This window comes from Sinocyclocheilus rhinocerous, unplaced genomic scaffold (genome assembly GCF_001515625.1).
Source record: "Sinocyclocheilus rhinocerous isolate Xijiao unplaced genomic scaffold, SAMN03320098_v1.1 scaffold137, whole genome shotgun sequence".
NCBI classification, from domain to species: Eukaryota; Metazoa; Chordata; class Actinopteri; order Cypriniformes; family Cyprinidae; genus Sinocyclocheilus; species Sinocyclocheilus rhinocerous.
In genome coordinates this window covers 176,064-201,698 of record NW_015633537.1, presented here as the reverse complement: position 1 = coordinate 201,698, position 25,635 = coordinate 176,064, and the positions used below count along the sequence as shown (strand labels likewise).

General features: G+C 35.1%; 2 protein-coding genes across 3 annotated transcripts in view; both read left to right on the top strand.

Moving 5' to 3' along the window:
• LOC107744289 (ephrin type-B receptor 5-like) overlaps nucleotides 1-18,353 on the top strand; it is a 54,756-nt gene extending 36,403 nt beyond the window's left edge. For both annotated transcript variants that reach the window (XM_016557844.1, XM_016557846.1), the window contains exons 6-19: nucleotides 4,103-4,258; nucleotides 5,518-5,789; nucleotides 7,278-7,359; nucleotides 9,151-9,275; nucleotides 10,589-10,751; nucleotides 12,590-12,704; nucleotides 12,835-12,890; nucleotides 13,273-13,389; nucleotides 13,499-13,746; nucleotides 14,326-14,544; nucleotides 14,721-14,870; nucleotides 16,007-16,191; nucleotides 16,277-16,432; nucleotides 17,618-18,353. In XM_016557844.1, coding sequence (XP_016413330.1) covers nucleotides 4,103-4,258; nucleotides 5,518-5,789; nucleotides 7,278-7,359; nucleotides 9,151-9,275; nucleotides 10,589-10,751; nucleotides 12,590-12,704; nucleotides 12,835-12,890; nucleotides 13,273-13,389; nucleotides 13,499-13,746; nucleotides 14,326-14,544; nucleotides 14,721-14,870; nucleotides 16,007-16,191; nucleotides 16,277-16,432; nucleotides 17,618-17,723 — 2,150 coding nt within the window. In that variant the 3' untranslated portion in view covers nucleotides 17,724-18,353. The remainder of the gene's footprint in view (nucleotides 1-4,102; nucleotides 4,259-5,517; nucleotides 5,790-7,277; nucleotides 7,360-9,150; nucleotides 9,276-10,588; nucleotides 10,752-12,589; nucleotides 12,705-12,834; nucleotides 12,891-13,272; nucleotides 13,390-13,498; nucleotides 13,747-14,325; nucleotides 14,545-14,720; nucleotides 14,871-16,006; nucleotides 16,192-16,276; nucleotides 16,433-17,617) is intronic.
• A 4,879-nt stretch (nucleotides 18,354-23,232) lies between these two features.
• LOC107744287 (transient receptor potential cation channel subfamily V member 6-like) overlaps nucleotides 23,233-25,635 on the top strand; it is a 10,538-nt gene continuing 8,135 nt past the window's right edge. Inside the window, exons 1-8 of the mRNA XM_016557841.1 lie at nucleotides 23,233-23,363; nucleotides 23,622-23,719; nucleotides 23,810-23,932; nucleotides 24,024-24,164; nucleotides 24,323-24,421; nucleotides 24,504-24,679; nucleotides 24,804-24,950; nucleotides 25,162-25,241. Coding sequence (XP_016413327.1) covers nucleotides 23,233-23,363; nucleotides 23,622-23,719; nucleotides 23,810-23,932; nucleotides 24,024-24,164; nucleotides 24,323-24,421; nucleotides 24,504-24,679; nucleotides 24,804-24,950; nucleotides 25,162-25,241 — 995 coding nt within the window. The remainder of the gene's footprint in view (nucleotides 23,364-23,621; nucleotides 23,720-23,809; nucleotides 23,933-24,023; nucleotides 24,165-24,322; nucleotides 24,422-24,503; nucleotides 24,680-24,803; nucleotides 24,951-25,161; nucleotides 25,242-25,635) is intronic.

Genomic DNA, 25,635 nt, shown 5'->3' with positions numbered 1-25,635 from the left:
GTTCGCTAAAGAGCAAGTCTCAAAGCCCCATAAACATGTTCTTTTGCTTTGACCTCAGCTGTCCTTCAAGATTCTAGTCGATAAAGCATGACTGAGCAGATGAAACAATTACACCTGCGCATCCACACATGAAAACTTTTTTTGCATATAGTGGACAGCTTAACGTCCATCTGGTGTTTTTTTTTAGGCGGAATGACTCATTTCCACTTTTGACATACTAATAAACTAAATCGCAGCCCTGAATGGATGATTTGATGTAATATTTATATCCTCCATGTTGCTAAGGCCATTCAAATAGCATATAAACGACTCTTGATTCCTGTCATTGAGTCACTGGTGTATTCAGAGACATTTGAACTTGCATTTTGATCAATGCAGTTTTTCGTGATTCTCTGAAAAGGATGAAACAAAATGTAACTGGTGACCACTAGGTTGTTCATAATTTGCTGAGAGTTTCCTTGTGTTACAAACATTATATTGGCACTATTACTATAAATAAATGCTTGTTGATAGTAGTAGATTGCCTATATTTGCTCATTTTCACAGGCTGCTCCAGTGCACGTTGAATGTTTTATTTTTTATGTTTTGTGAGGGGAAAGCCCTGCCAAAGGAGTTGGCAATATGTGTTTGACTATTTATTTTTTTCTGTGTAAGCATGATTTTGTTTTTATCATACTCAAATCATCTGCTATTAAACGACTGTCCGCTACAGATAGGGCATCCAGGAGCTTTCAATCTCCAGTTTAGCTGTTCCTGATCTAATTAACAGAAAACGAGAGTATTGTGTAATCCCAGGAGCCAGCAGAGCATTACAAGCAAATAATATCACATTAAATGGGGTAATTATGGAGATTAATTAGAGAGAAATGTATTTCCTAGGGTGGTTTCTACATAGAGATTTGAGATACACAGAGAGAGAGAGATCTGAATAAGTGCATACCTTTTTATGTCCCGTTTTTGAAGTTGTGTGTCAGTCACTGTGTTTGTTGTTTATGTGTTCATGTGTTTATGTGTGTTTGTGCATCTGTGCTTTAGTCAGAATGCTGCAAGCCAAATAAAGAGAATGAGAGCAACCACGAGAGGAAGAATATATAAATATAAAATAATGTTTTAAAATATTTTGTATTGTTAAATTATGAAGTTATAGTTGATTGTATAGTAAAATATAATTCTTATATAACAGAGTTTTTTCTGGTAGGAACATGTACTTATGAATATGATACTTATCAGAATCAGTTTGTTTTTATATGACATCTGACATCATATATATTAGCAAGGATGCGTTCAAATAAAAGTAGTTAAAAGTAATATATAACTACAGAACTAATTCATTTATAATTATATAACATTTATAATTATATAACATTTATAATTCAAGACATTTACAATGTTAGAAAAGATTTCTATTTTAAATTAATTCTGTTTTTTTTAGCTTTCTATTCATCCAAGAATCATGAAATTAAATATATCACGGTTTAAAATATCAGCTGTTCACAATTTTTCCAAATTGATAATAAGAAATGTTAAAAAATAAAATAGTTATTTTATTGTAATATTATTTCACTAGATTATTGTTTTTACTGTATTGTAATCATATGTGAGAGAGAGAAAAAGAGAGAGAGAGAAATTGGGTCAGCGATCTAAATACCAAGTACGATGTCAACGGCAAATTATATACTTCACTGAGGTCTCTCGTTCTCGCTGCCCATTTGCTTTTACATTTTCCCTTTATCTGCATCTTTTTCAATGTCTCTTTCACTTCTTCTCTGAATACAACACATTATCTAATTTAATTTTTCTTCAGTTCTGTATTTGTTTGAGCCGTGCTCTATTTAAAAATGAACAGCCCTTCCCCCACCAATGCCTTTAGTTTAATTCTCTCTTGATTTATCAAACACACACATAAACCTGCTCAAACCAACATGCACTTTCAGTAAACTGATAATATAATATAATATAATATAATATAATGTAATGTAATGTATTTATAATTCAAGACATTTACAATGTTAGAAAAGATTTCTATTTTAAATTAATTCTGTTTTTTTTAGCTTTCTATTCATCCAAGAATCATGAAATTAAATATATCACGGTTTAAAATATCAGCTGTTCACAATTTTTCCAAATTGATAATAAGAAATGTTAAAAAATAAAATAGTTATTTTATTGTAATATTATTTCACTAGATTATTGTTTTTACTGTATTGTAATCATATGTGTGCGTGTCTGTGTGTGTGTGTATATACATGTATATATGTGTCAGATATATGAGATTATGTTCTCATTTGATAGAAAAATTGATAGAATTTGATCAATTCAAAATAGAATCAGAATTCTAGAATCAGCATGAGTTATCCAAGCCAAGCCACACACTTTGCCATGTGATGGAGAAGGACAGGCTGTAAACAACATTATGATTAAATATGTCAAACATTTACTGCCTCCACAGTGATTCCAGTCTCTTGAAAACTCTTAACCCTTCATTCTCAACATTGGTCATAGCGGATTTCCTCAAGAAGAGCATTTTGTCATTGTTCACGATGTGACACATAAATCTAACACATAAAAAATGACTTTTTATTTATTATAAATATATATTTATATAAGTATATATTTATTTTTACTCTAACCCCAGACATGCATGTCATAAAAACAACTTTTGTGTCTTCTGCAGATCAGCAACTGTATCAAATTGATGCCATCTCATGAGGTATTTTTATGAGGAAACTAGATGCCTTTTGGCTAAATAGTGGCCGCTAAGGAAATGAGAAACTGATAAGCGGGTGAACAGGAAGTGTGAATAGGAGAAAGAGAAATGTTGAAAGGTATAGGAGTTGTCTGAGGAGTGAGGAAGTTTTGTAGCTAAAACATGTCTTTTGTCACAGCTAGTGGAGAATACATTGGATAATATAATCCAACCACATGAAAGATAGATGGACAATGCTCCCTTTCTTTTCTCTCACTTTGCCCATCTTTCATTCGCTCCTTCTCACTTCTCACAGTAGTGTTTAGGAGCGAATATCAAATCTGACAGACAAGCGAGAACATAAAAATCCTTTTAGCTTTCTGAAAACTTAAATCTCTTTTTTCCCCTCTCTCTCTATCTCCCATTGAAGTGCTTTTAATGTGTTATACGAGCCTGACCTATCTATTCAATTTAGGGCAGAGGACTTGTGAGAACTTCAAGGCTGGCAAGAATGAAACCGCAACTCTTAACTCTATCAACCGTAATTATGTTAAAGCGTTACAGTGTCACAGGGTTTCTGTGACAAAGCACTTCAACAAATCACAGCATTCCTGTCACAAGTGTCATAATACAAGCTCTTCTGTGACTCCGCGGTTATATTGTTTGATAAGCCTGATTCACTTGGACATTTCAGTGTGGGTTATGCAAACATATTGATTCCCCAATGTACTTCATATTGCGTTTGTTGTGGTTTGTTCTGTGGCCACACAGTTGAAAGGATGGAGGTCATTGCTGAGCTTCAAGCTGGGTAACAATCGATCTCCGATGAAAGGTTGACATGTTTCACAGCTGCCGAGCATATAATTATATCCAATTGCAAGAATCCAGTAAGGCAGTGTTTCTTGCAAAGGACTCAAATTAACAGCCAATCAGAAATCTCAGGGTCATAGCAACTGGGTGTCGAGTGGTTCTGACAGGTTGATATCTATGTCTTTTTCATGTGGCATGTTACAAAACTAGAAGCGATTTCTCACTGAATTACATTCTGTCATAACAGTAATCAAGCTGAGCGATTTCACTCTAACAATGTTTTTGCTCTTTGTTTTTCTTGGTAATTATACATCTGACTAAATAAATCAAGTGCCGGAGAGAACACTAAGCCTTGCTGATTACATTTGCGCCCACTAATTGAGTGTGTTTAAAACTAATTGTTTTTCCAATTCTCTTCTGCAACAGTTTACATTTCATTTGCCAGTCACTGAATCCAGTTGGATCATTATATTCTCCTTCTGTACTCGGCATCCAGTTCCTGGTGTAATTGACAAGATTCCAAAGCAGGAATTTGAGACTTTCCAAACAGCTTGAGTACATCTTGTGCCATAATTATAATGTTTTTTTTTTCTCTCCTTTCAACAGCGTGCTCGATGGGGTCCTATAAACCAGTGGCCGGCTCAGTTTTATGCAAAGAGTGCCCAGCTAACAGCAGAACCAGTTCAGAAGGGTCTAAACTTTGCGAGTGTAGGAGTGGCTACTACCGCGCGCACACTGATGCCAACACCACCGCCTGCACAAGTAAGAGCGCAACTAGTTATATATAAGAAGATAAGACAATGGATAAACGATCATTGTAAATATACTATCAGAAAAAAATTGTGCAAACTTGCCTTAGGCATACAATAGCTTGTCACTGGGGCAGTACCCTTAAATGGACAACTTTGCACCTTATCTCCCCCTAAAAGGTGCATATTGTTACCTTAGAGTAGTAATGTGTACCCTTAAAACACCAGAAGTTTTTGGGGTAAAAAAAGTACAAAAAACTCCCTTTCATGGTACTGCCCCAGTGACAAGCTTTTGTCCTCCCCTAAAGGTACATTTAAGAGGCTTTTGCACTGGGTAGTTATCCACTTTTTTTCCTAGCAAGGCTACTGCGTTTTAAATTATGGGAGCATTTCCGGTTTGGGCACATTCCATTTAAAAATACTGAAACAAATCATTTCAAATCATACGGTTGCACTGCAAATAATCCTTATCCATATGCTTGACTGAATGAGTTGTACATTTTCCTTCATGTACTATTTTTAATGTATCCCCAATTACCCCAGATTTTGGAAAGGTTGGAAAGGAACTTTTTGCCTTGATGTGATGGTACTATATATAAATTTTAAAAAAAATGTTAGGGTCCTGACGTCATAATGAGGAAAATAGTCTCATTAAAAGAATTACATTTTTGAAAGGAAAACCTTGTTAAGTTGGCATGATGTTTTCTTAGTTCTTAGTTTCTTAAAAATAATATCTCAACAAAACTGCTTCACTGCTTATTAATTTATAAAAAAATCTCTTGTCCGCCAAATCAAGATATTTGGTGTGACCAACATGCAGAAAAAAACATAAAACAGGAAATTATATCATAGAGAGGACCTCTGCAGACCCTTGTGACTGATTTCTTTAATTTGTAAAAAAAAAAAAAAAAAAAACCTAATAAAACAACAAAAATTCTTTACCTTGAAAAATATATGTAAAATATTTTGAAGATAGTGATTAAAATCTGTACACCGATCTATTCAAGGTGTATGTAAAATATGTTGTTACGTTTTTTGTTTTTTTTTACATGAAACTGTAAACCGTATGCAAATTACATTTCTAAAAACTTTTTAAAAGATTTCCCTTTTCTTTATCATGGACTCATTTGCCATCGACCCAAATATTAACCAAATCCCTACAAAGTTTACATTTCTGTTCTCATTCTAGTTTATAGAGGCTAATCATTAGATGGTTCAGGAGCTGGTGAGCACTAATGGTGTTTGTGAATAACCTCAGGTTTTCTTTCTCAGGCCCTCCATCAGCGCCGGTGTCTCTGTCATGGGAGTATGAGAGTTCAGAGGGTGGCGTGTCGTTGCGCTGGAGACCTCCTGCAGACATGGGGGGACGAAGTGAAGTGTGGTATGGGGTGGTGTGTCGAATCTGCCCCTCTGCCACTAACACGCCACCAAGCATGTGTTCCTGGTGTGGAGATACGGTCACTTTTTCCCCTTCTCAAACTGGCTTAAAGCAGACAAGGGTCACCCTCAAAAACCTGCTTACTAGGGTCACCTACCTCATACAGGTAATAACCTACAGCCACTTTGTTCATATAGAATCTCATAGTGGAATAGCATTATAGAGTAACAGGATTCAGTTGTTGGAAAAAAGTGTTTCACAGTGAATATTTTACTTGCATACTGAAGAAAAGAGAGCATTATATAAAGTTGACCGGGGCAAGTTGTCACAAGGGGAAACTGTTGTTTGATAATTGTATTTATTTATATTAATTTATATATATAATATATATCCTATATATATATATATATATATATATATACATGGATGCTGCGTTAATTGCGTTAAAGGGGTCATATGATATAGCTAGTTGTGACAACTTTCCACGCTATTGATGGTTGTTTGTTAAAATAAGTCAATTAAATGTATATATTTTTTCTGTTCTCAATAATTGCAAACATGCTTAACAGCCAAAACTTTAAGGTATACTAAAATTCAAAAGTTTGGGGTTACTAAGATAATAAATTAATAATAAATTGCAATAATATTTTGTTATTGTAATACATTTTATCAGTAATATTTCATTATTGTAATAAATATTTGTAATTGTAATAAATTAATTAGTAATAATAAAACATGATCCTCTGCAAACAATTAACAACTATTACAAATTACATTATTACAAAAGATTTCTATTTTACATAATGCTGTTGCGTTGATCTTTCAATTCATCAGAGAATCTTGAAATAAAATGGATCATAGTTTCCACAAAAACTGCTTTTACCATTAATAATAATAAGAAATGTTTCTTGTGCAGAAAATCAGCATATTAAATTATTTCTGAAGGATCGTGTGACAGTGAGGACTGAAGTAATTGCTGCTGAAAATTCAGGTTTGCCATCACGGGAATAAGTTCCATTTTAAAATATATTAAAATAGAAAATATTTATTTTACATTGTTTTTATTTTTCACTTCCTTTTTGAGCATACAAAGCTTTTTTTTTTTCAGAAACATCTTACCAACCCCCAAATTTTGAACAGTAGTGAAAGTTCCCATGGTCGCCGTGATTTTGCCAATGACATGTTCCTGGATCAACATCTATTGTTGATCCTGGATCAACATAACAGTCCAAAAGTATAGACTTAACCCATTCCTTACTCCTAAACCTAACCCTTCCCATCATTTATTCCTAAAAACAGTGTGAAATGATAGCTGATTATCAAGGGTGTAGAAGCACCTAACCCTGATTGTAAGCCTAAAACAGATATTTCCTGAAAAGTTATCCCTCAATTCTGATTGGTTGATAGGAATGTTGTTCCAGGATCAACAAGGATGTTGATCCAGGAACATGTTGTACTTGGTGAAATCACGGTCACCAAGTTCCCATACAGAAACTGACCTACAAAATTGAACCTACCCTGAGAAATTTTCACAGGAGTAAAAAGTGTGATAACCAGCCCTGTTCTCTGCCGCCATACGATGATCATTATTATACCTTAATGCAGCTTATGTGCATGGAAGAGCGTAGCTGCAATATAAGCTTTGGTTTTACAGGTTCAAGCAATAAATGAAGTGTCAGCGCTCAGCCCTTTTCCACCTCAGTTCGCCAGCATCAACTTCACCACCAGCCAATCAGGTATGAGAAAAGCAAATGTATCCTGGGACTATCCGCAGTATGTGTTTGCACCAAACTGTTTGCTCAGTCTATCTAAGTCTTTCTGCGTCTGTCTCCTGCCATCGCTATGTCTAGACGTCCTCCACGCCTGTCTTTCCGCTTCCTCTCTCCACGCTCTGTCTTTCCATCCATCTCTTCTGTTCATAATTTTTCTTCATCTGCTATCTGGACCCAGGTGGCTTTGGGTCACGATATGCTGTCATGTCATATAATGGTCAAGAAAGCAACAAGAGAGACGGGAAGAGATGAAGAATGGAGGGAGGATAATCAATGTGGCAGCCCACGGAAACTTTGGAAACAAAAGGCGCAATTCAGATGTCCCTCTCTCTCACTGTTTCTCTCTCTCTTCTATCTTTAGTAGTAAATCAATCTCAAATGGATTCTGCAGATATATATATATATATGGCTAGTTTACATAACTTTACCATTATTTAAAGGGGTCATATGATGTTGCTAAAAAGAACATTATTTTGTGTATTTGGTATAATGAAATTTATGCGGTTTAAGGTTCAAAAAACACATTATTTTCCACATACTGTACATTATTGTTTCTCCTCTATGCCCCACCTTTCTGAAACGCATCGATTTTTACAAAGCTCATTGGTCTGAAAAGCGAGGTGTGCTCTGATTGGCCAGCTATCCAGTGCGTTGTGATTGGCCGGATACCTCAAGCGTGTGACGGAAATGTTACATCCCTAACCATACTGTGATGCCGTGTCCCGGCCGCGTAAACCTAAAACCATGTCTGCATTTGTGATCGGAGAAATGACAAACAACAAATGCTACTCTACACTGCTCAAAACTGGCGTTTGAATCATCAGTGGCAAATTCTTTAAATATAAAAAACTTACTTACAGTCTGTGAGTCAGAACAGCCGGCATTGTAGTCTACTCTACCAGGATCAGGAAACAGTCCGCCATAAAATGTGCTGGACACATCTGAATATTTGGGTTAAACTGTTCTGGAACAGTGTTGTAAATACAACTTAACCACTGATTTCTAGCCGTGTCCTCTTTTGGAAGGCCACCAAACAAAGTAGTTTCGCTTTCACAACGAAACACACAGCACATGGCGGCGGTGGCAACAACAATACTACAGCGAGAATATAAGTTACGCCTTCTTTCTTTGCGTGAACGTTTGGGCGGCGTTATGCAAATCTTCTCACATCGTGACGTAGACATGTGGGGTGTGTTAGAACGAGCCGTTTTAGGTAGGCGTGGTTGACTCTTAACTTTTATAAAGAATGTCTCTTTGGATTTGAGACTTTAGTCTTTGCAACTTTACAGATCTTCTTTATGCACCAAGAGCTTGTAACACTCCAAAGAGAAAGGAAAAATTGAAATCGCATCATATGACCCCTTTAAGCTTTGGGTGCTGCTGATTGAACGGGATGGAGTCACCTATCCGTGTGCTTCCACATGACTGATTAACAGACAGAGACATCAGTTGAGACGAAGGGGGTCAGTGGGCTCACAAAAGGGCGGGAGTGGAGAATGATTAACTCATGACCTCATTAACACGGATGAGGTTTCAGCAATGTCTAACTAACCGTCAAACATGCTCCAAAGCATTATGCAAATGGATTATTTAGGCCTACATGAGAATCCACGTGTGTCGCTCGTAACATTTATAAAAATAAAAGCATTTGTAATGGTGTTGAATATCTATTCAGAGCAGTAGAAAAGTAGCTGCTTATTATGAAGTGATGAGCCCCCGTGTGGTCACTCTTATAATTACATGTTTGTGTCTCAGTGCCTTCTGAGGTGCCCATGCTGCATCAGTTGAACAGAGTTCACGACTGCATCACGCTGTCCTGGCCTCAGCCTGACCGGCCCAACGGTGACATCCTGGAATACCAGCTCCGATACTACGACAAGGTCATTACTGTTATTTATGCTAAATATTAAAGTAGGGGGTGTCAAACACAGCTCCTGGAGGGCCACAGCTCCTGCTCCAACACTTAGGTTTCAAGTAGTACTGAAGACCTTGATTAGCTGGTTCTAGTGTTTAATTAGAGTTGGAGCTAAACTCTCTCCGGGAACTGAGTTTGACAACCCAGTTTTAAAGGAATCGATCACCCAAAAAACTGTGCATAATTTCATGGAAAAGTGTGATCAGTACATTCCTAAAAAATAATTTGTGTTATATGGGTGTGAAACTACCAGTGTTGTTATTTTTAACTAAAGCTAAAACTATTAAACATATTTTTTTGTAATCGCAATGAAGTTGAAATAAATAAAATATAATTATTAGATGAAAAACGTGCACTTAAAACACTTAAACTACACTTACATTTAAGTTAAAGTACTACAATTACTAAAACTGAAATAAACTGAACTAAAGCTAAACAGACATAAATAAATGACAAAAGCACATAACAAAATTACCAAAATGTAAACTAAAATTCAAATGAAAACTGAAAATTTAAAAAATAAAAGCTAATTTAAAATATTAATAAATGCTATAATACTATATACTCTAACACCATAACTGATATGAGGGTGAGTAAATGATGACATCATTTTCATATTTAGATGAGCTATCCATTTAGAATTGCATGAAAAGTGTAAACAGTAAATTCCTTTTGTTATACGGGTTTGAAATGACCAATGACTAAGACTATTAATTAAACTATTAAAATAGTATTAAAATATTTATATTGAAATTAAGCTGAAATAAAATATAAATATTAGATTAAGAACTTAAACTTTTTTTAAGTTGCCTTGGCAGCTAACTAAAACAAGTTTAATAAGTACTAAAATTACTAAAACTAAAATTAAATAGAATAGAAAAATAGCTAAATAGAAAAATACAAATAATAATAATAAAAATGACAAAACCACTTAATAAAATGACTAAAATGTAAACTAAAATTAACATGAAAACAAGTGCTATAATAGTGTATAAATAATAACACTGGAAATGGCATGAGAGTAAATAATGATGTCATTTTCTAAATAAAATTGTACAAAATTACTAAAACATAATCTAAAATTAAAATGAAAAAAAAATGCTAATAGTATATAAATAATACTGAAATAGCACTGGAAACAACATGAGAGTGAGTAAATGATGACATAATTTTCCTTTTTAGGTGAACTGTCCCTTTACATCAATATCAAACATTGTGTAATCATTGTGGAAATAGTTGTCTTGTTGTCACAGAGATGGTGCTTTGTCTCTCTGGCAGGGGTCTGATGAGGACAATGCTATGAGCGTGTTCAGTGAAACCAACACAGTGACAGTTGGAGGGCTGATTCCAGGCTCCATCTACGCCTTCCAGATCCGTGCCCGAAATGAGAGAGGCTATGGACCCTACAGCCACACTATTTACTTCAGCACTCTAGCAATGGGTAGGCCAAGAACACAACATAAAATGTCACACATAATTAACAGGACCCCCCCCCCACCCCCCATCTGAGGGTTGTCCACCTTAAAAATATGATTAAAAACCACGCTGTGTATTGTAAATAACAATGTTTTATACTTTAAATAATTGTGTAAGCACTAAAACAACGCAAATGGGGCAAAAATGCGTTTTAAGTTTAGAAATATTTTGAGTCTCCCCCTCCCTTGCCTCACAGTGCTTTGGTCCAAATGCCTGCTTTCCTCTTTTACATCACCTACACACACACAAGTCTGGTGAGAGAGAACGAAGTCAATAGTTGTGGAACTCCAGTAAGTAATGCTGTCAAGGCTATTTTATTCACTTAAACATCAGATGAAGTGATTATTTTCTCTTTAATACATGATGCCAATGTATTTTTCGATGAGTCCACTATGTTAGCAATAATAACGTTCTGCTTGATGGAAAGGGTTGCCAGGTTTTCACAACAAAACCCGCGCAATTACCACTCAAAACTAGCCCAAACTAACCACGTTTCAAGGGGGTCGCCTGGTAAAATTTGCATTCCAGGGGCTAAATATCACGTTATTGGGTCGCTTCAACCCGCGGCAACAGTGATAAAGTAGCCCAATTCCAAGGGAAAACCACGGACTTGGCAACACTGTGACGGATAGTCATGTCTACAATGGACACGAGCGCTGTCGCGGCACGACCACAACAGCTTGACTTTGTCTAATTTGGCACGGTCTCCCTGCTGCACTAATAGTAGTAAGGCTTTCCTCTATGTATACATATCCTTACAAGTACAATTTTAGCTGTATTATTTGTGTCCCCTTCAAGAATTGCTCTTGAGAATTTGAGAAATTTTATGTTTATTGTCACCCCCCCAACTGTTGGACAAAATGTACGCCCCTGTCGCAGTGTAGTCTCAGGAACAATGGTCTCTTCAAGCTTTACATTAGAAAAATTGCACCTTGCAGGATAATTACTGATTATGCTCTTCACAGTTCATTGTTTCTTTTCAGTTTTAGGTATAATAAGAGATGCAATTTCTCTTTACTAATGCTTCAGTACCAAATGCTACTTGTTCAGTAAGCAAAGGACATAAATATACGCTAATTCAGAGATTTCCAACTTTTTCGTCAGATAAACTCTTATGACAAATTATTTGCTTAAAGTATCCCCATAACAAAATTAACAAATTACACAACATCCTGTTGTGTAATTTAAGTAATTTAAGATTTTTATAAAATGTTTATATTTTGACATATTGACATATATTTATATATATATTTTTAATATAATTACTTATATTCAGCAAGGATGCACTGAATTGGTCAAAAGTGACAGTAAAGACTTATATTGTTACAAATAATGTATAACTTACAGTTGTTCTTTTGAACTTTCTATTCATCAAAGAATCCTTAAAAAATACAAATATATTAAGCAGCACAAATATTTTCAACATTGATAATAATAAGAAATGTTTTTTGAGCACCAAATCAGCATATTAGAATGATTTCTGAAGGATCATGTGACACTGAAGACTGGAGTAATGACTGCTGAAAATTCAGCTTTGCCATCACATGAATAAATTACATTTTAAGATATATTAAAATAGAAAACCTTTATTTGAAATTGTAAAAATATTTCACATATTCCACCATATTACTGTTTTTATGTTATTTTTGATCAAATAAGTGCAACTTTGGTGAGCAAAAGAAACTTTCAAAAAACATACCGATCCCAAACTTTTGAACAGTTGTGTGTTTGTGAATATAATATTTTTATTTTCAGATATTATTTTTGTAATTTAATTTGGTATTGCCAATTTTCTCTTTGTAGAGGAACAGTCAAAGCAGATTCAAAATCGCCTGCCTCTTATGATTGGATCGGTAATGGGCGGAGCAGCATTTCTATTGGTTGTGATTGCGATCATCATTGTGTTTGTGTTTCGAAGGTATGTACATCAAAACTCTTTATCTCAGCTATTATGTAATATATGTAGATAACAAAAAGAGGCCTGTTTATTGCATATAAAAGAATATCACTGTTATTGTGTCTTTGTTCTTCAACCTTTTTTCCACTAGTAAAAGGAGAGAAAGCCCTTATAGCGACAGACTTCAGAGATACATCAGCAACAGAGGTGAGAGCTTTATATGTGAACTGCAGCCGTGCATATTTGTGTACATTTCTCCAACAGTCACTACATTATATTTTCATCTTCTAAAGTGGGCTGTATTCAGACTACTTTGTAATTATTGCTATTACGTAATAACTATGATTCAGTAAATTACTATGTCTACACCACAATTAAGAAGTGGTTAAGAGGGCTTTGTGAGAATTTTGCTATTTTGACAAAGGATGATAAATGTGCTGTGTCAGTAGTTTTTATGTTTGTAGTCCTGACTGTGGTGTACATATTTGTGGTATTACTTTATTCCGCCTGAAAACTTGAGCTGCCTGGCAGCTTGTCTGTGACAGAACCAGTCATTAGGTGGTCTGTGTGGATGTTGTTATTCATTCAGGTGGGGTGAAATATTACGTGGACCCCTCCACTTATGAAGACCCCAGTGAGGCAGTCAAAGAATTTGCCCGAAAAATCGACCCCGCTCACCTGAAGATCGAAGAGGTCATTGGTGCTGGTTAGTACATGTGTTGAACGTTTGTCACTTTTTCAGAGGCAGGAAAACATTAGCTTAACCTTAGTTTGAAAAAAATAAAACACTCTAATGACTCAATTTTTCTTTCTAGCTCAGTTTGGGGAGGTGTCCCGTGGCCGGTACAGGCCATTAGGTCGTAGAGAGGTGCTGGTTGCGGTTAAGACTTTGCGTTGGGGAGTGACAGACCGTGAGAAGAATGTGTTTCTCAGTGAAGCCGGAGTACTTGGCCAGTTTGACCACCCCAATGTACTGAAACTGGAAGGTGTGATCACTCGCACCCCTCCTGAACGGATTATCACAGAATTTATGGAGAATGGCCCCCTTGATGCCTTTCTCAGGGTAAGAACAAAGTACATGATGTTAAGTTCTATTAAATTGTCTATTTATATAAATGAAATAAATTATTATACATTATTGTATTATTATATATTATTTTAAAAAGAACAAGGTGAAAGTTAAGTTGAATTATCACAGAGTTTATGGAGAATGACTTTGGATGCCTTCCTCGGGGTAAGAAATATGGCAAGATGTTAAATTTAATTAAATTACATTTTTTATTTATATAAACGAAACAAATTGTTGTATTATATATCATTGTAATATTCTAAAATATTATTTAGAAAATGACCAGATGAAACTTTTTTGAATGCGATTAATCGATAGACAGAGCTAATATTTATATATATATATATATATATATATATATATATTATATAAGAAAAAATGACAGGAAATTAAATTAAATGATTTTTATATTTATATAAATAAAATATAATATTATATATCTTTATAATATTATATTATTTAAAATGAGAAGATTTTTTACATTGAACATGTATGAAAATACATAAAATCTATCAATTTAAAATGCATATTCATAAATTTGTAATTTTTTATTTTTTTATTTTTTTTTTTAAGGAAAACGAGGATCAGTTCAGCGTCTTGCAGCTGGTAGGCATGGTGAGAGGTGTTGGAGCCGGAATGCGTTATCTTTCAGAGAGGAATTTTGTCCATCGTGACCTTGCTGCCCGGAACGTTCTGGTGAATTCAAACCTGGTTTGTAAGGTGTCTGACTTCGGCCTGTCCCGTTTAATGAGGGGTCTGGACCACAACATGCCCACCTACACTGCTTCACTGGTGCGTTATAGGAAGATTTCTGTAAATGTAAAAACACTGTTTAAATGGATGTATGTACATTCATTTCATTTTTTAGTTCTTTTCATTCTTGCTCTGCTGAGATTTTTTAGGCCTAGACATGTTTGTTAATTTGTGTTGTCATTGCGTTTGATTGAATTATTCCCTCTGTCTTTCAGGGCAGTAAGATCCCTGTGCGGTGGACAGCTCCTGAAGCTTTCCAGCATCGTAAATTCAGTTCAGCGAGTGACATCTGGAGTTTTGGGATTCTCATGTGGGAGGTCATGTCATATGGAGAACGTCCATACAGGGACATGAGTAACCAAGAGGTGAGCATTATTAATTTTACAGCCACACGTGCTTTACATCCCATGCAGTCACAAAGCAATTAAATGAACCAAATGTACACTAGAGGGAGCTATTGGAATGTTTTATGCGCAGTTGCATAAACAAACCACAATATAGTTCAGTGTACTGTATATGTGTTTGAAACTTGCTGCTTGGAATTTAAAGTTTGCAGCCGTACTCTGAGAGTGTGACATTTAGCAGATTTTATTTTTTTAGAGAAGTTTTTCTCTACAAGTTTTTAGTTTCTAGCCAGCAGCTAGAAATGTCATGACTTCAGTGAGTATGTGTTCACATGTTGACTAAATAGTACAACATTAAATGGCTAATTTTTCAGCTGCTTTGAATCTGGAAGTATTTTTCCTCTTCTTTTTCTTCCTAGGGATTTCAAAGAATGATTCAATAAAGAGCTCTAAGACATGAACCAAGCCAACCAGCACTAAGACTTTGATTTGCAGCAAAAAGAGTATTTTGAACATTTATTAACCAAAATCCTGTAAAGCGAATGACGCAATCCAGTGGTATACCAAACAATGGTATAATATAAAACGTTTGCACTGTGCAAACATCTTACTAAATGTTTTTTCCCGTCTTATTCCTCTTTTCTAACTCAGTAACAGGAAAAAAAAAACAGAAAGCACTAACTTTTTATTTTTCGGTTCCTTTTTCCTCTAAATCTATTTTCCACTCCCTTCTTTTGTATTTCTCTGACTTATACAATTAAACACTTCACTAAGATACAAACATACACACGTACACACTGTAAAGTTTCAGGAGTAAAACTGTATTTAAATACGGGAGAGAATCCCCTAAATTATCATTCCGCGTGTGTACAAAACATGAAACATTACCGAAATTGTGATGACAGCATGGTAACCATAGCAACATTCTGGCATCTTGCATGATTGATATCGGCTATTTTTGACCAAAGTTATATTACAGCAACCAAAGACCTGTTATGTTCTGCAACTAAACCACCGTCGACAGAGGCGTTGTGTTTTGTAGATGCTTGAAAGATTGTAGAAGGCTGTAGAATGTGTTTGTTACTCAGCCGCAGTGTGTACTTGACAGTGTATGTGTCATCTCTCTTTCCTAATTATCCTCTCTCTCTTTTTTCTAGGTGATGAAGGCAGTGGTTGATCAGTACCGTTTACCTGCTCCAAACGGTTGTCCTCCAGCTCTTCACTCTCTAATGCTGCAGTGCTGGCAGGCCAACAGACAGGACAGGCCAGGATTTGATTCTCTTCTGTCGTCCCTTGACCGACTCATACGCCACCCTGCTTCCCTAAAGGCCGAACACAGCCGGTGAGTTGCTGAAAACTACATTTACCACGTTATATTAACAGGTAATATTGTGTTTGATCTTTTAAAATATTCTCCTCTCTCTTAGTCCCAGCCAGCCACTCTTAAGCCCCACTCCTACTGACCTCTCAACAGTGACAACAGTCGGTGATTGGCTGACAGCTCTAAAGATGGACCGGTATAAGGATGCATTTGAGAGAGCACAGTACCTCAGTCTGGAAAGAGTGAGCATGCTCACAATGGAGTAAGTTAAAACACACTTTTCACTTTTCACATTAGTTTGTCCAACATATACATACGTCACAGAAGAATTTCTTTCTTTCTCTCTTTTTTTGTTTTTCAAAAAGAAATTAAAATTCTTATTACAGAGTCATTCCTGCCACACCTCAAATGATGTATTGTGTTTAATAGCATTCTCTAATGGACAACTGTAATATTTTTGGAATAAAATAGCCAACTCCTTTTTCTTGCTGTGGCTAATTTCAGAGATAGTATTTTATACATTTTAAATACACTGAAATGAAATAATATTTTCCAACTTCTTGAATAATTTGACATTTTCTTTCTTTTTCATTTTTCACACATCACATCTCATATTTCATTCCTGACACTCCTGTCTCTTTAGTAAACAAGTACATAAACTTTTTCAAAAGCTCAAGAAGCCTCACCAAGGCTGCATTTGTTTGAACAGAAATACAGTAAAAACAGTAATATTGTGAACTATTATTAAAATCTTGATTAATTATGAACTATTATTAAAATCTCGTGAAAACTGTGATCATTTTAGTTTTTAGGATTCTTGGATAAATAGAAAGTTCTAATGAACAGCATGTATTTGTATTTATATTTATTTTTAAATAAATCTTTTTTATTCTATTATATATTAAAAAATGTAATTTATTCCTGTGATGTAAATCTGTCTTCAGTGTCACATGATCCTACGTAAATCGTTCTAATATGCTGATTTGGTGTTTAAGAAACATTTCTTATTATTATCAATGTTGAAAACTGTTGTGCTGCCTAATATTTTTGTGAAAACTGTAATACATTTTTTAGGGTTCTTAAATGAATATAAAGTTCAAAGGAACAGCATTTATTTCAAGTATTTTCAAGAATGATCCCAAACTTTTAAGCAGTAATGTATAGATCTATGTAGAGATATAAAATAAATATAGAATTATTGGTTTGTTATTATTTCATTCTTTGTTTAGATTTGTTTTAAAATGTAAGGAGTTGTATTTTTATAATTAAAAATATTCTTTTATTTGTATTTAAGACTAAAGGTCTGGGTTACCTGTTGGTTATTTATATATAAGGCTTACTAATAAGTTCTATTGATAAAAAATATATTTCAGTTGAAGAAACATTCATTTACGAACACATATTTCTGTGTGAGTGCTGTGAATATAATGCATCACTTTTCTCTCAGGGATGTTCAGGCTCTAGGAGTGAATCTGCTCGGTCATCAGCGGAAGATTGTAAATGCAGCTAAGCAGCTCAGGACACACCTCACTCAGGGACATGTGGAGGTCTGATGCTTCCCACATTGTGTTGACACAGCAGTGCATGCTGGGAGATCTAGTCCACAGCCTGTTGCAGCCCACAAGAACACTGGAATAGAGATGAGGATGGCAAAAAGAGCCTTGAGTGAAAAAGAAAAGTTTTATTATGAATTATTTACCCATCTGTCCCACCCTTCCTGGCTGAACTGTTGTCTTCCATATTCTTCTTTCGCTGACTCCCTCCTTCAGTGTTGCACTACCTCTCACTTTCTTATCAGTTCATTAATTACTGGCATTCAGTATGAACTTGAGCCTTAAGAACACTCCTTCACAATCAGTTGCAAGGACAATCAGAGATTTTAAACAAAGAGTAACCGACTGTTATGTCTTTGTTGGCACGTGTGGTCAAGGGCATTAGATGTTTTAGTTTTAACTACACAACCAAACAATACTCATATTGAACGATAAACTGAACCCCCATAAAAACCACCACAAGTACACTGCTAAAAGTCATGTTTCTAATCAGTATTTTGCCTTGTTTTCCAGTAAAAATATCTAAACTATGCTGAGAGCTTATCAAGTTTAAGAATGTGTAAATATTGTAAGTAAATATAAATAAGTTTGGGGTCAGAGAGATTTAAATATTTTTGAAAGAAGTCTCAAGGCCGCATTTATTTGATCAAAAATACAGTAATATTGTGAAATATAATTACAATTTAAAATAAAAGCTGAATTTTCAGCATCATTACTCTAGTCTTCAGTGTCACATGATCCTTCAGAAATCCTTCTAATATGCTGATTTGGTAATCAAGAAACATTTCTTATTATTATTAATGTATGTTGAAAACAGTTATGATGCCTAATATTTTTTGTTAAAACTGTGATAATTTTTTCAGGATATTTGGATGAATAAAAAGTTCAAAAAAACAACATTTATTTGATACATATATTTTTTTTGTAACAATTTCAAATTCTTTGCTTTTGAGTATTAAAAAAGTATTTCTTTCTTTCAAAAAAATTCTTACTGGCCCCTAACTTTTCAACAGTATATATCGGCAATGGTGCAAGTAGAATAAAAGGAATATTTTCCCGAGATATTGAAAGAAAAAAAACATCATAATATGTGATTTTGCTTTTTGAGTAAATTTATTGTTTTATGGATGTTATTTTTACTGGAAAACAAGACACAAATAATTAACATAAATAAAAATATTTTTGCACTGTATGCTTTATGTAGATATACAGTATAAAGTATTGTATAATCATACAATACTTACAGCAAGTTATTCAGAGACACAAATGGTGAAGTGTTTTGCGTTTTGCGAGTATCAATCGTACACTGCAGCCACGGTAGTTCACTGCTTGCCTGTGACTAAGACCTGTGATGTTCCATCATCTCACCTGTGACCATCACTTCACATCTGTGCTACTGTGAGCCAATTTCCCTCCACCGATCCTAGTCCTGTCCGCTAGCAGTTGTGTTCCTGTAAATGACTAGTTCACCCCTGAAACAATGTAGCATAAAATCACACTGTAATATATGAGCATTGTGAAGTAGGTGTTGCAGTAAATGTGATTACAATTGCTGGGTGAAGTGAGACAGAGAGAGAGAGATGTGCTCCTTGTATATTGTGTGTGTGTGTGTGTGACATATTTACAGTACAGGTGAAACTGGTGCTGCTGAACAAAGTGTGTGCTTGCGTGTGTGAATGGATTTCTGTGTAAAAAAAAATATGTAAAAAGGGAGTGTATGATAAAGTGGATGTATATTTGAATCTGTTTGATTGTACAGTTGTTCACCACTGTTCCACTACTGTCCAGATTTGTAAAATATATATGATTTTGTTTAAAGATGCCTACTGTATTTATTTACATCTTGAACCACAAAAAAAAAGTCTGTACTCATCACGTTGCTGAAATTTCCTTCTTATTTCCCATGAACAGCACAGAGTCAGCTAAATGACATATCAGACACTGATCAGCATGCGTCAGCTTTACCTGGAAGTGGACGAGATTCTCAATATGAGATCAGAGTATGATCTGATAGGAGTGATGAACACAAACTCCACATACACAAAATAACTATTTTAAATGAAAGTTGAAACATACAGCTATTTCTGCTGTGTCATGTTAATATGCCATCTAAAGTTGTTTTAAACAGCATTTTGCTAATTTGTATAATAATAATTATGCATGCATACATAGTAATATATATATATATATATATATATATTACTATTCAGTTAGGATGCATTAAAATGATCGAAAGTTGCTGTTCTTTTAAACCTTCTATTCATCAAAGAATCATTTATATTCCATAAAAATATTTAGCAACTTAAAACTGAAGAAAAATTATAAAATGAGAAATGGTGGCTATTCACAGCACGTAAAAAAAAATACATATTCTGCCTCAACTACCCTTATATGTTGCAAAAAAACATGCCCTCCCACTTGTTTTGGTCACTAAACAAGTTCTACACTGTGAATTGCTGCTGATTATTGTAAATATTTGCTCTGCCAGGATCACACATACTGTAGCATATATAGGTTAGTGAAAAGCAACCTGCAAAAACTTGCATTATTCCAAGTGCAATAATGACCAGAACTCTGCATTCTTGCTACACTCTGACCTTGGTGAACTTAACTGAAGCTGTCCATTAAATTATTGCAGCAAAATAAGTTGTTTGCAATCCTTTGTGGTAGACAGGATGAAATGACATACAATAATTTGCACATGGAAATCTTACAACAAACACATGCCTTGGGTATTAGGCTATTCTTTGAAGCTAAATAACATACAGCAAATATGTGCTTTTTAATGCAAAACAACACAACTGAGTCAACTGGGAGAAAAAAAACATCCATTACTTCACAATATGTGGTCTAACTAACATTCTATAGATAGTATCCCATCCTGTGTTTCTGAGCCATTTAAACAAGCCATTTAAAACACTTTTGACCAATCATTATGACTCATGTACCTGACCATCAAAGACCATAATTTGTCTTTTGAACTGTCCAAACTCACTTCAAACCAGTGCTTTACATTAGTTAATAACATTTAGCTAAATGTAAAACTTTTGCAAATGTATATATTCAGTGTTGATAAGAAAAATATATTAGGCTAGGTTTCACTGACGTCCCCACCACACGGATTTCTTGGTTAACCAAAACACTTATTTCTTCTTTGTGATGTAAACATACAATTAGGCCTTGTTTTTTAGGTCTCTGGTGTTTGACCACTATGTGTTATGCCTTAAATTACCTTATATTACCCAGCTACTCTCTGTTATTGCATTTGATGTCCTCTTAATCCCAGCAATGAGAGCAGCTGCATGAATTTTCTAAAAATGTTTTTTTTCCGTTTATCTTAGTAAAAGTATGTTTATTCATGGCAACAATTGTAACCAATAGACAACATAGTCTAAAATTCCTCATCTGCTTAATTAGACCAGTTGCAAACAATAAAGTAACATTTTATTTATTCATTTGTTTGTTAATTAGCCTAGGCCTACTATAAGGCTTGTGTTTACACGTGAACTTTATTTTATATGGACAACTTTGTGTAAAATACATATTTTACATTTAGGCTACCGAAAAGCAAACGAAACGTTTCTGAGAATTGTCCGTGAAACTAGTCGACGGGTAATAACGTCGTATCGTATTTTCCGTTAAACCAGATGTGTTTCGCTCGTTAAGACAGATTGACCGATTTTTTTGGGGGTAGTTTAGGCTATTACAAGTAGCCTAAACATCTCGGAACGGCGTGCAAAACATCATTAGGCGACCTTTAGTGCGTTAAAACACAAGTGGTCTGTCCTGTTGCGTTGAAAGACGTGAAAACAATAATCCTGAAAACCGGTTTATGCCTTGACCCGGTGTGGTGGTATGTGTCTGACCAGTCCTTCACCACATTACTGAGAGAAGTAGTCTGGCTAATAAAGATAGAGAGGAAGACTCTTTGGTTTTGTGCGGATTTAGGACTGAATGATCCAGTGTTAGTGTTCAGTGGAGGAGAACAAACGCTGGTTGATCGGACGTTGGGCCCTGGACCTCAAAAACCTCCCGCGCTTTCATAAAGGTGAATAGGTTGTTTTGAATCATCTAGAACATCCTGGTGGTATCCGTCAGCTGGTTTGGGACAGGTTTGCTGTACATTTATCTGACACAGTGTTTTTAAAAGTGTTGACTTGTATGGTTTTGTTTCAGGTTGGCTACGCTGTGAAAGATGATGGGTGCGGACCGAAAAATATGGACTACGGACCAATCTCGCAACTCCATAGAGGTACATAGTGAAGAAAGGCAATTTATGTCCACTTTAGTCCAAATCATGTTTAAGTAAATCACTTCAGTAAAATAATAAAATAATTAATCATTAAAAAAAAGAAATACAACGACAGACATCTTTAATAGTAAGATTCAAAGTTAGTAGCTAATTAAGTTGTTAACATAACATTGAGGTTATATAAGCTAACTACAAACTCACATAACTGTCTCAATCTGTCCCGAACTATAATGGGTCTCATACTGGGCACCTAAACCTCTCTTGATCCTTTTCTACTGTCCACCTGTGTGATGTCCTCCACCCTCCTTTCCAGACTCAGCCATAAGTATAAATACTGATGTCAGACTGCTTACCTTAGTATTGTCCACTGACAGTCAAACAAACATGCTGTACATCAATTACTAAAAATAACATTGGAATAACATATTAAGGATTTTTGTAAGGTAGGTGAATATTGCTTTGAATGCTGGCATCTTTGGTAGTATTGTAACTGATTGCTATGTTATGAAAGTGGATAGTGGATAGTGGATAAATGGTTGTTTTTCTGCATTAAAAAAAGTGTAATAATAATAATAATAATGTTCACCAAAAAAGTGCTTCATATGTTAAATTCCTAAATTAATTTTATTTTAGTCAAAAAAAAAAAAAACTAAAAATAGTAGAAGCAGTAGTAATAGTCATATTGTAAATATAAAATATTAAAAATATAAAAGATTTTTAATCATCATATATACATTACGTAATGTTATAGTCAAGTCAAGTCACTTTTATTTATATAGCGCTTTTAACAATACAGATTGTGTCAAAGCAACTGAACAGCATTAATTAGGAAAATAGTGTGTCAATAATGCAAAAATGACAATAGTAAACACAAATTTTTCAGTTAAAGGCAGTTCATCATTGAATTCAGTGATGTCATCATCCAGCTCAGTTCAGTTTAAATAGTTATATCAACAGTTAGTTTAGAATGTACAAAAACAGGTCATCTAAGTTTGTGTAATCATTTTAAAAAGAATTGTTACTTTTAAAGGATCGTTTTAATTATTAAGATAAACTATATACTGATTTTATAATAAAATGTTGAAAGTGCTGATGAGGAGGAAAACTACATCATCACCTGCATGTTAATTTAAATATTATGTAGAAATTTCTAAGAATATGTTTTTGAAAATCACTTTTTTTCCTGTGGTTTAAGTTATTTTGACAATGTTGATTTCTTCTTGTCAGTCTTTTTGGTCTGAAACTCCTCCAGAAACCATGTCACCAGCCATCTCCAGAACTGCTGCAGGGGAGATAAACCATTGGTGGAGCCAACTGAAGTTTCGCCTTCAGCATAGAAAAGGATGGAACGAAATGTTGGATGAGACCTTCCTCATGCAGAACAAAAAGTAAAGAACTAACTATTATCAGTACAATAAATTAGAAACGAAGGCTGTGCTTGTAAGTGTAGGTTTTAGACTTTGGTTCTATGTAAAATGAACACACATCTTTGTCTTGGCTGTGCTTTAAAATTGCATACAGTTGCTTCTGTGTCAACTTTGCAGTGTAATATTTTAACGATGTAAGTTAAAGGGTGATTTAAGTGCAATCTTAAATAGCTTAGAAAAGGATCAAATTTAAAAGTCATTTCTCTTTATGTTCTGCAGAGTAAATGACATCCCCCTGTTTTCCGCCACTAAGGAGAATAATGCAGCCTGTATAAAGAAACTGCTTGACTGTTCATCGACTAATATCTTTGAGAGAGGTAAACCACACTTTTTGCCATTATTTACCGGCACACTGAATGACAGACACAGAATTTAATGTGGATCTGACATTGGGTGTGCAATTCTAGGTGAACTTGGAGAGACGGCTCTGCATGTTGCTGCGATGAATGATAATTTTGATGCGGCTGTGGCATTAATGGATGGAGCACCAGAGCTCATCAACGAGCCCATGACCTCTGAACTCTACCATGGTCCTCATTTAAAAAACAAAAACTTCCTCAAACATTTAATGCAATTTCATAACTATTCGTAGATCTCATGAATGTGTGCTCTGATTGACAGGTTTAACAGCCCTTCACATTGCTGCTGTTAACCAGAATGTTAACTTAGTCCGGGAGTTGATAACAAGAGGAGGTGATGTGGCGACACCCAGGGTCACAGGCATGTACTTCCGCAAAAGAAGAGGAGGACTTTTGTACTTTGGTGAGATGGATGTTTCTATTCTATTAATGATTTTTTGGAATTCATTTTATTAAATCTGATTATTTCATTAGTTGTTGTTGAGGATATGGTTGAGCATTAGGAGCGATGTAGTATGACTATTACAAAAATTAATAAATAAATAAACTGTGTGACCGTAGGTGAACACATCCTGGCATTTGCGAGCTGTGTGGGAAATGAAGAAATTATAACTATGCTGATAAAAGCTGGGGCTAATATTCGGGCCCAGGATTCCCTGGGTAAGTGGAAATAACCTTTTCTCACAATGTGATATTTATATCTGCATCTGTGGTTGTAACTCTTTCTCTCTCTCATGAACAGGTAATACCATCCTTCATCTGTTGATTTTGCAGCCCAATAAAACAACTGCATGTCAGATTTTTGACGTGCTGATGTCACAAGATGCAGATCTGGACCCCGCTATCCCTCTAGACATGGTACCCAACTACAGAGGCCTCACACCACTCAAACTCGCTGCGAAGGAGGGCAACCTCGTGGTAAGAGAGAGATCTTTACAAGTGCCTCTTCCAAAAACATGCATCTTTATCTAGAATGGAATTGCATGGTAGCATTTCACGGCATTTAAAGAACACTGCTCGATGTTTTTGTGATGTTGCACAGGCCTTCCAGCACTTGGCTAACCGCAGGCGGATCATTCAGTGGAGTCTGGGACCATTGTCCTCCAACCTTTATGACCTCACTGAGGTTGACTCCAGGGAGGATGACCTCTCAGTGCTTGAGATCATTGTCAGCAGTCAGAAAAGAGAGGTGTGTAAATGTATGCAGGACGCAATAAAGCTTATCAAATAGGACCTGACAGGAAGAACCTGAAAAATTCAAGTCGAACAGTTCACTACACTTGTAAACATTAATGATGGAAAAAATCATCAGTAGTAACAGACTAAATCAAATTGCTGTAGTTGGGCTATTCTTAGTTCATCTCTTAACAAAGTGCTTTGTGTATCCTCTCTTGTCTCAGGCCAGAAGGATTCTTGAGTTGACTCCAGTTCGACAGCTCGTCAGACTGAAGTGGAATCTGTATGGGAAACATTACTTCAGGTGCCTTACTATCACATACTATTTAAAAAACAGCTATTTAGTTTAGTTTTATTATTTTTATTTAATTAATAAACTACAAATATTTTTAGCTAAAGAATTAATTTACTATTTTTATTAGTTTTAATCAAGTGAACATTACTTAAAGGGTTAGTTCACCCAAAAATGAAAATTAGCCCATAAATTACCAGTGGTGGACAGTAACGGAGTAGTTTTACTTCGTTACTGTACTTAAGTACATTTTTCAAGTATCTGTAGCCTACTTTACTGGAGTCGTTTTATTTTGAGTAACTTTTACTTTTACTTCACTACATTCCAAAGCATAAGATCGTACTTTTTACGTCACTACATTTCATAAAACTTATCGTTACTCCTTATAATATATCACATGCTCCGA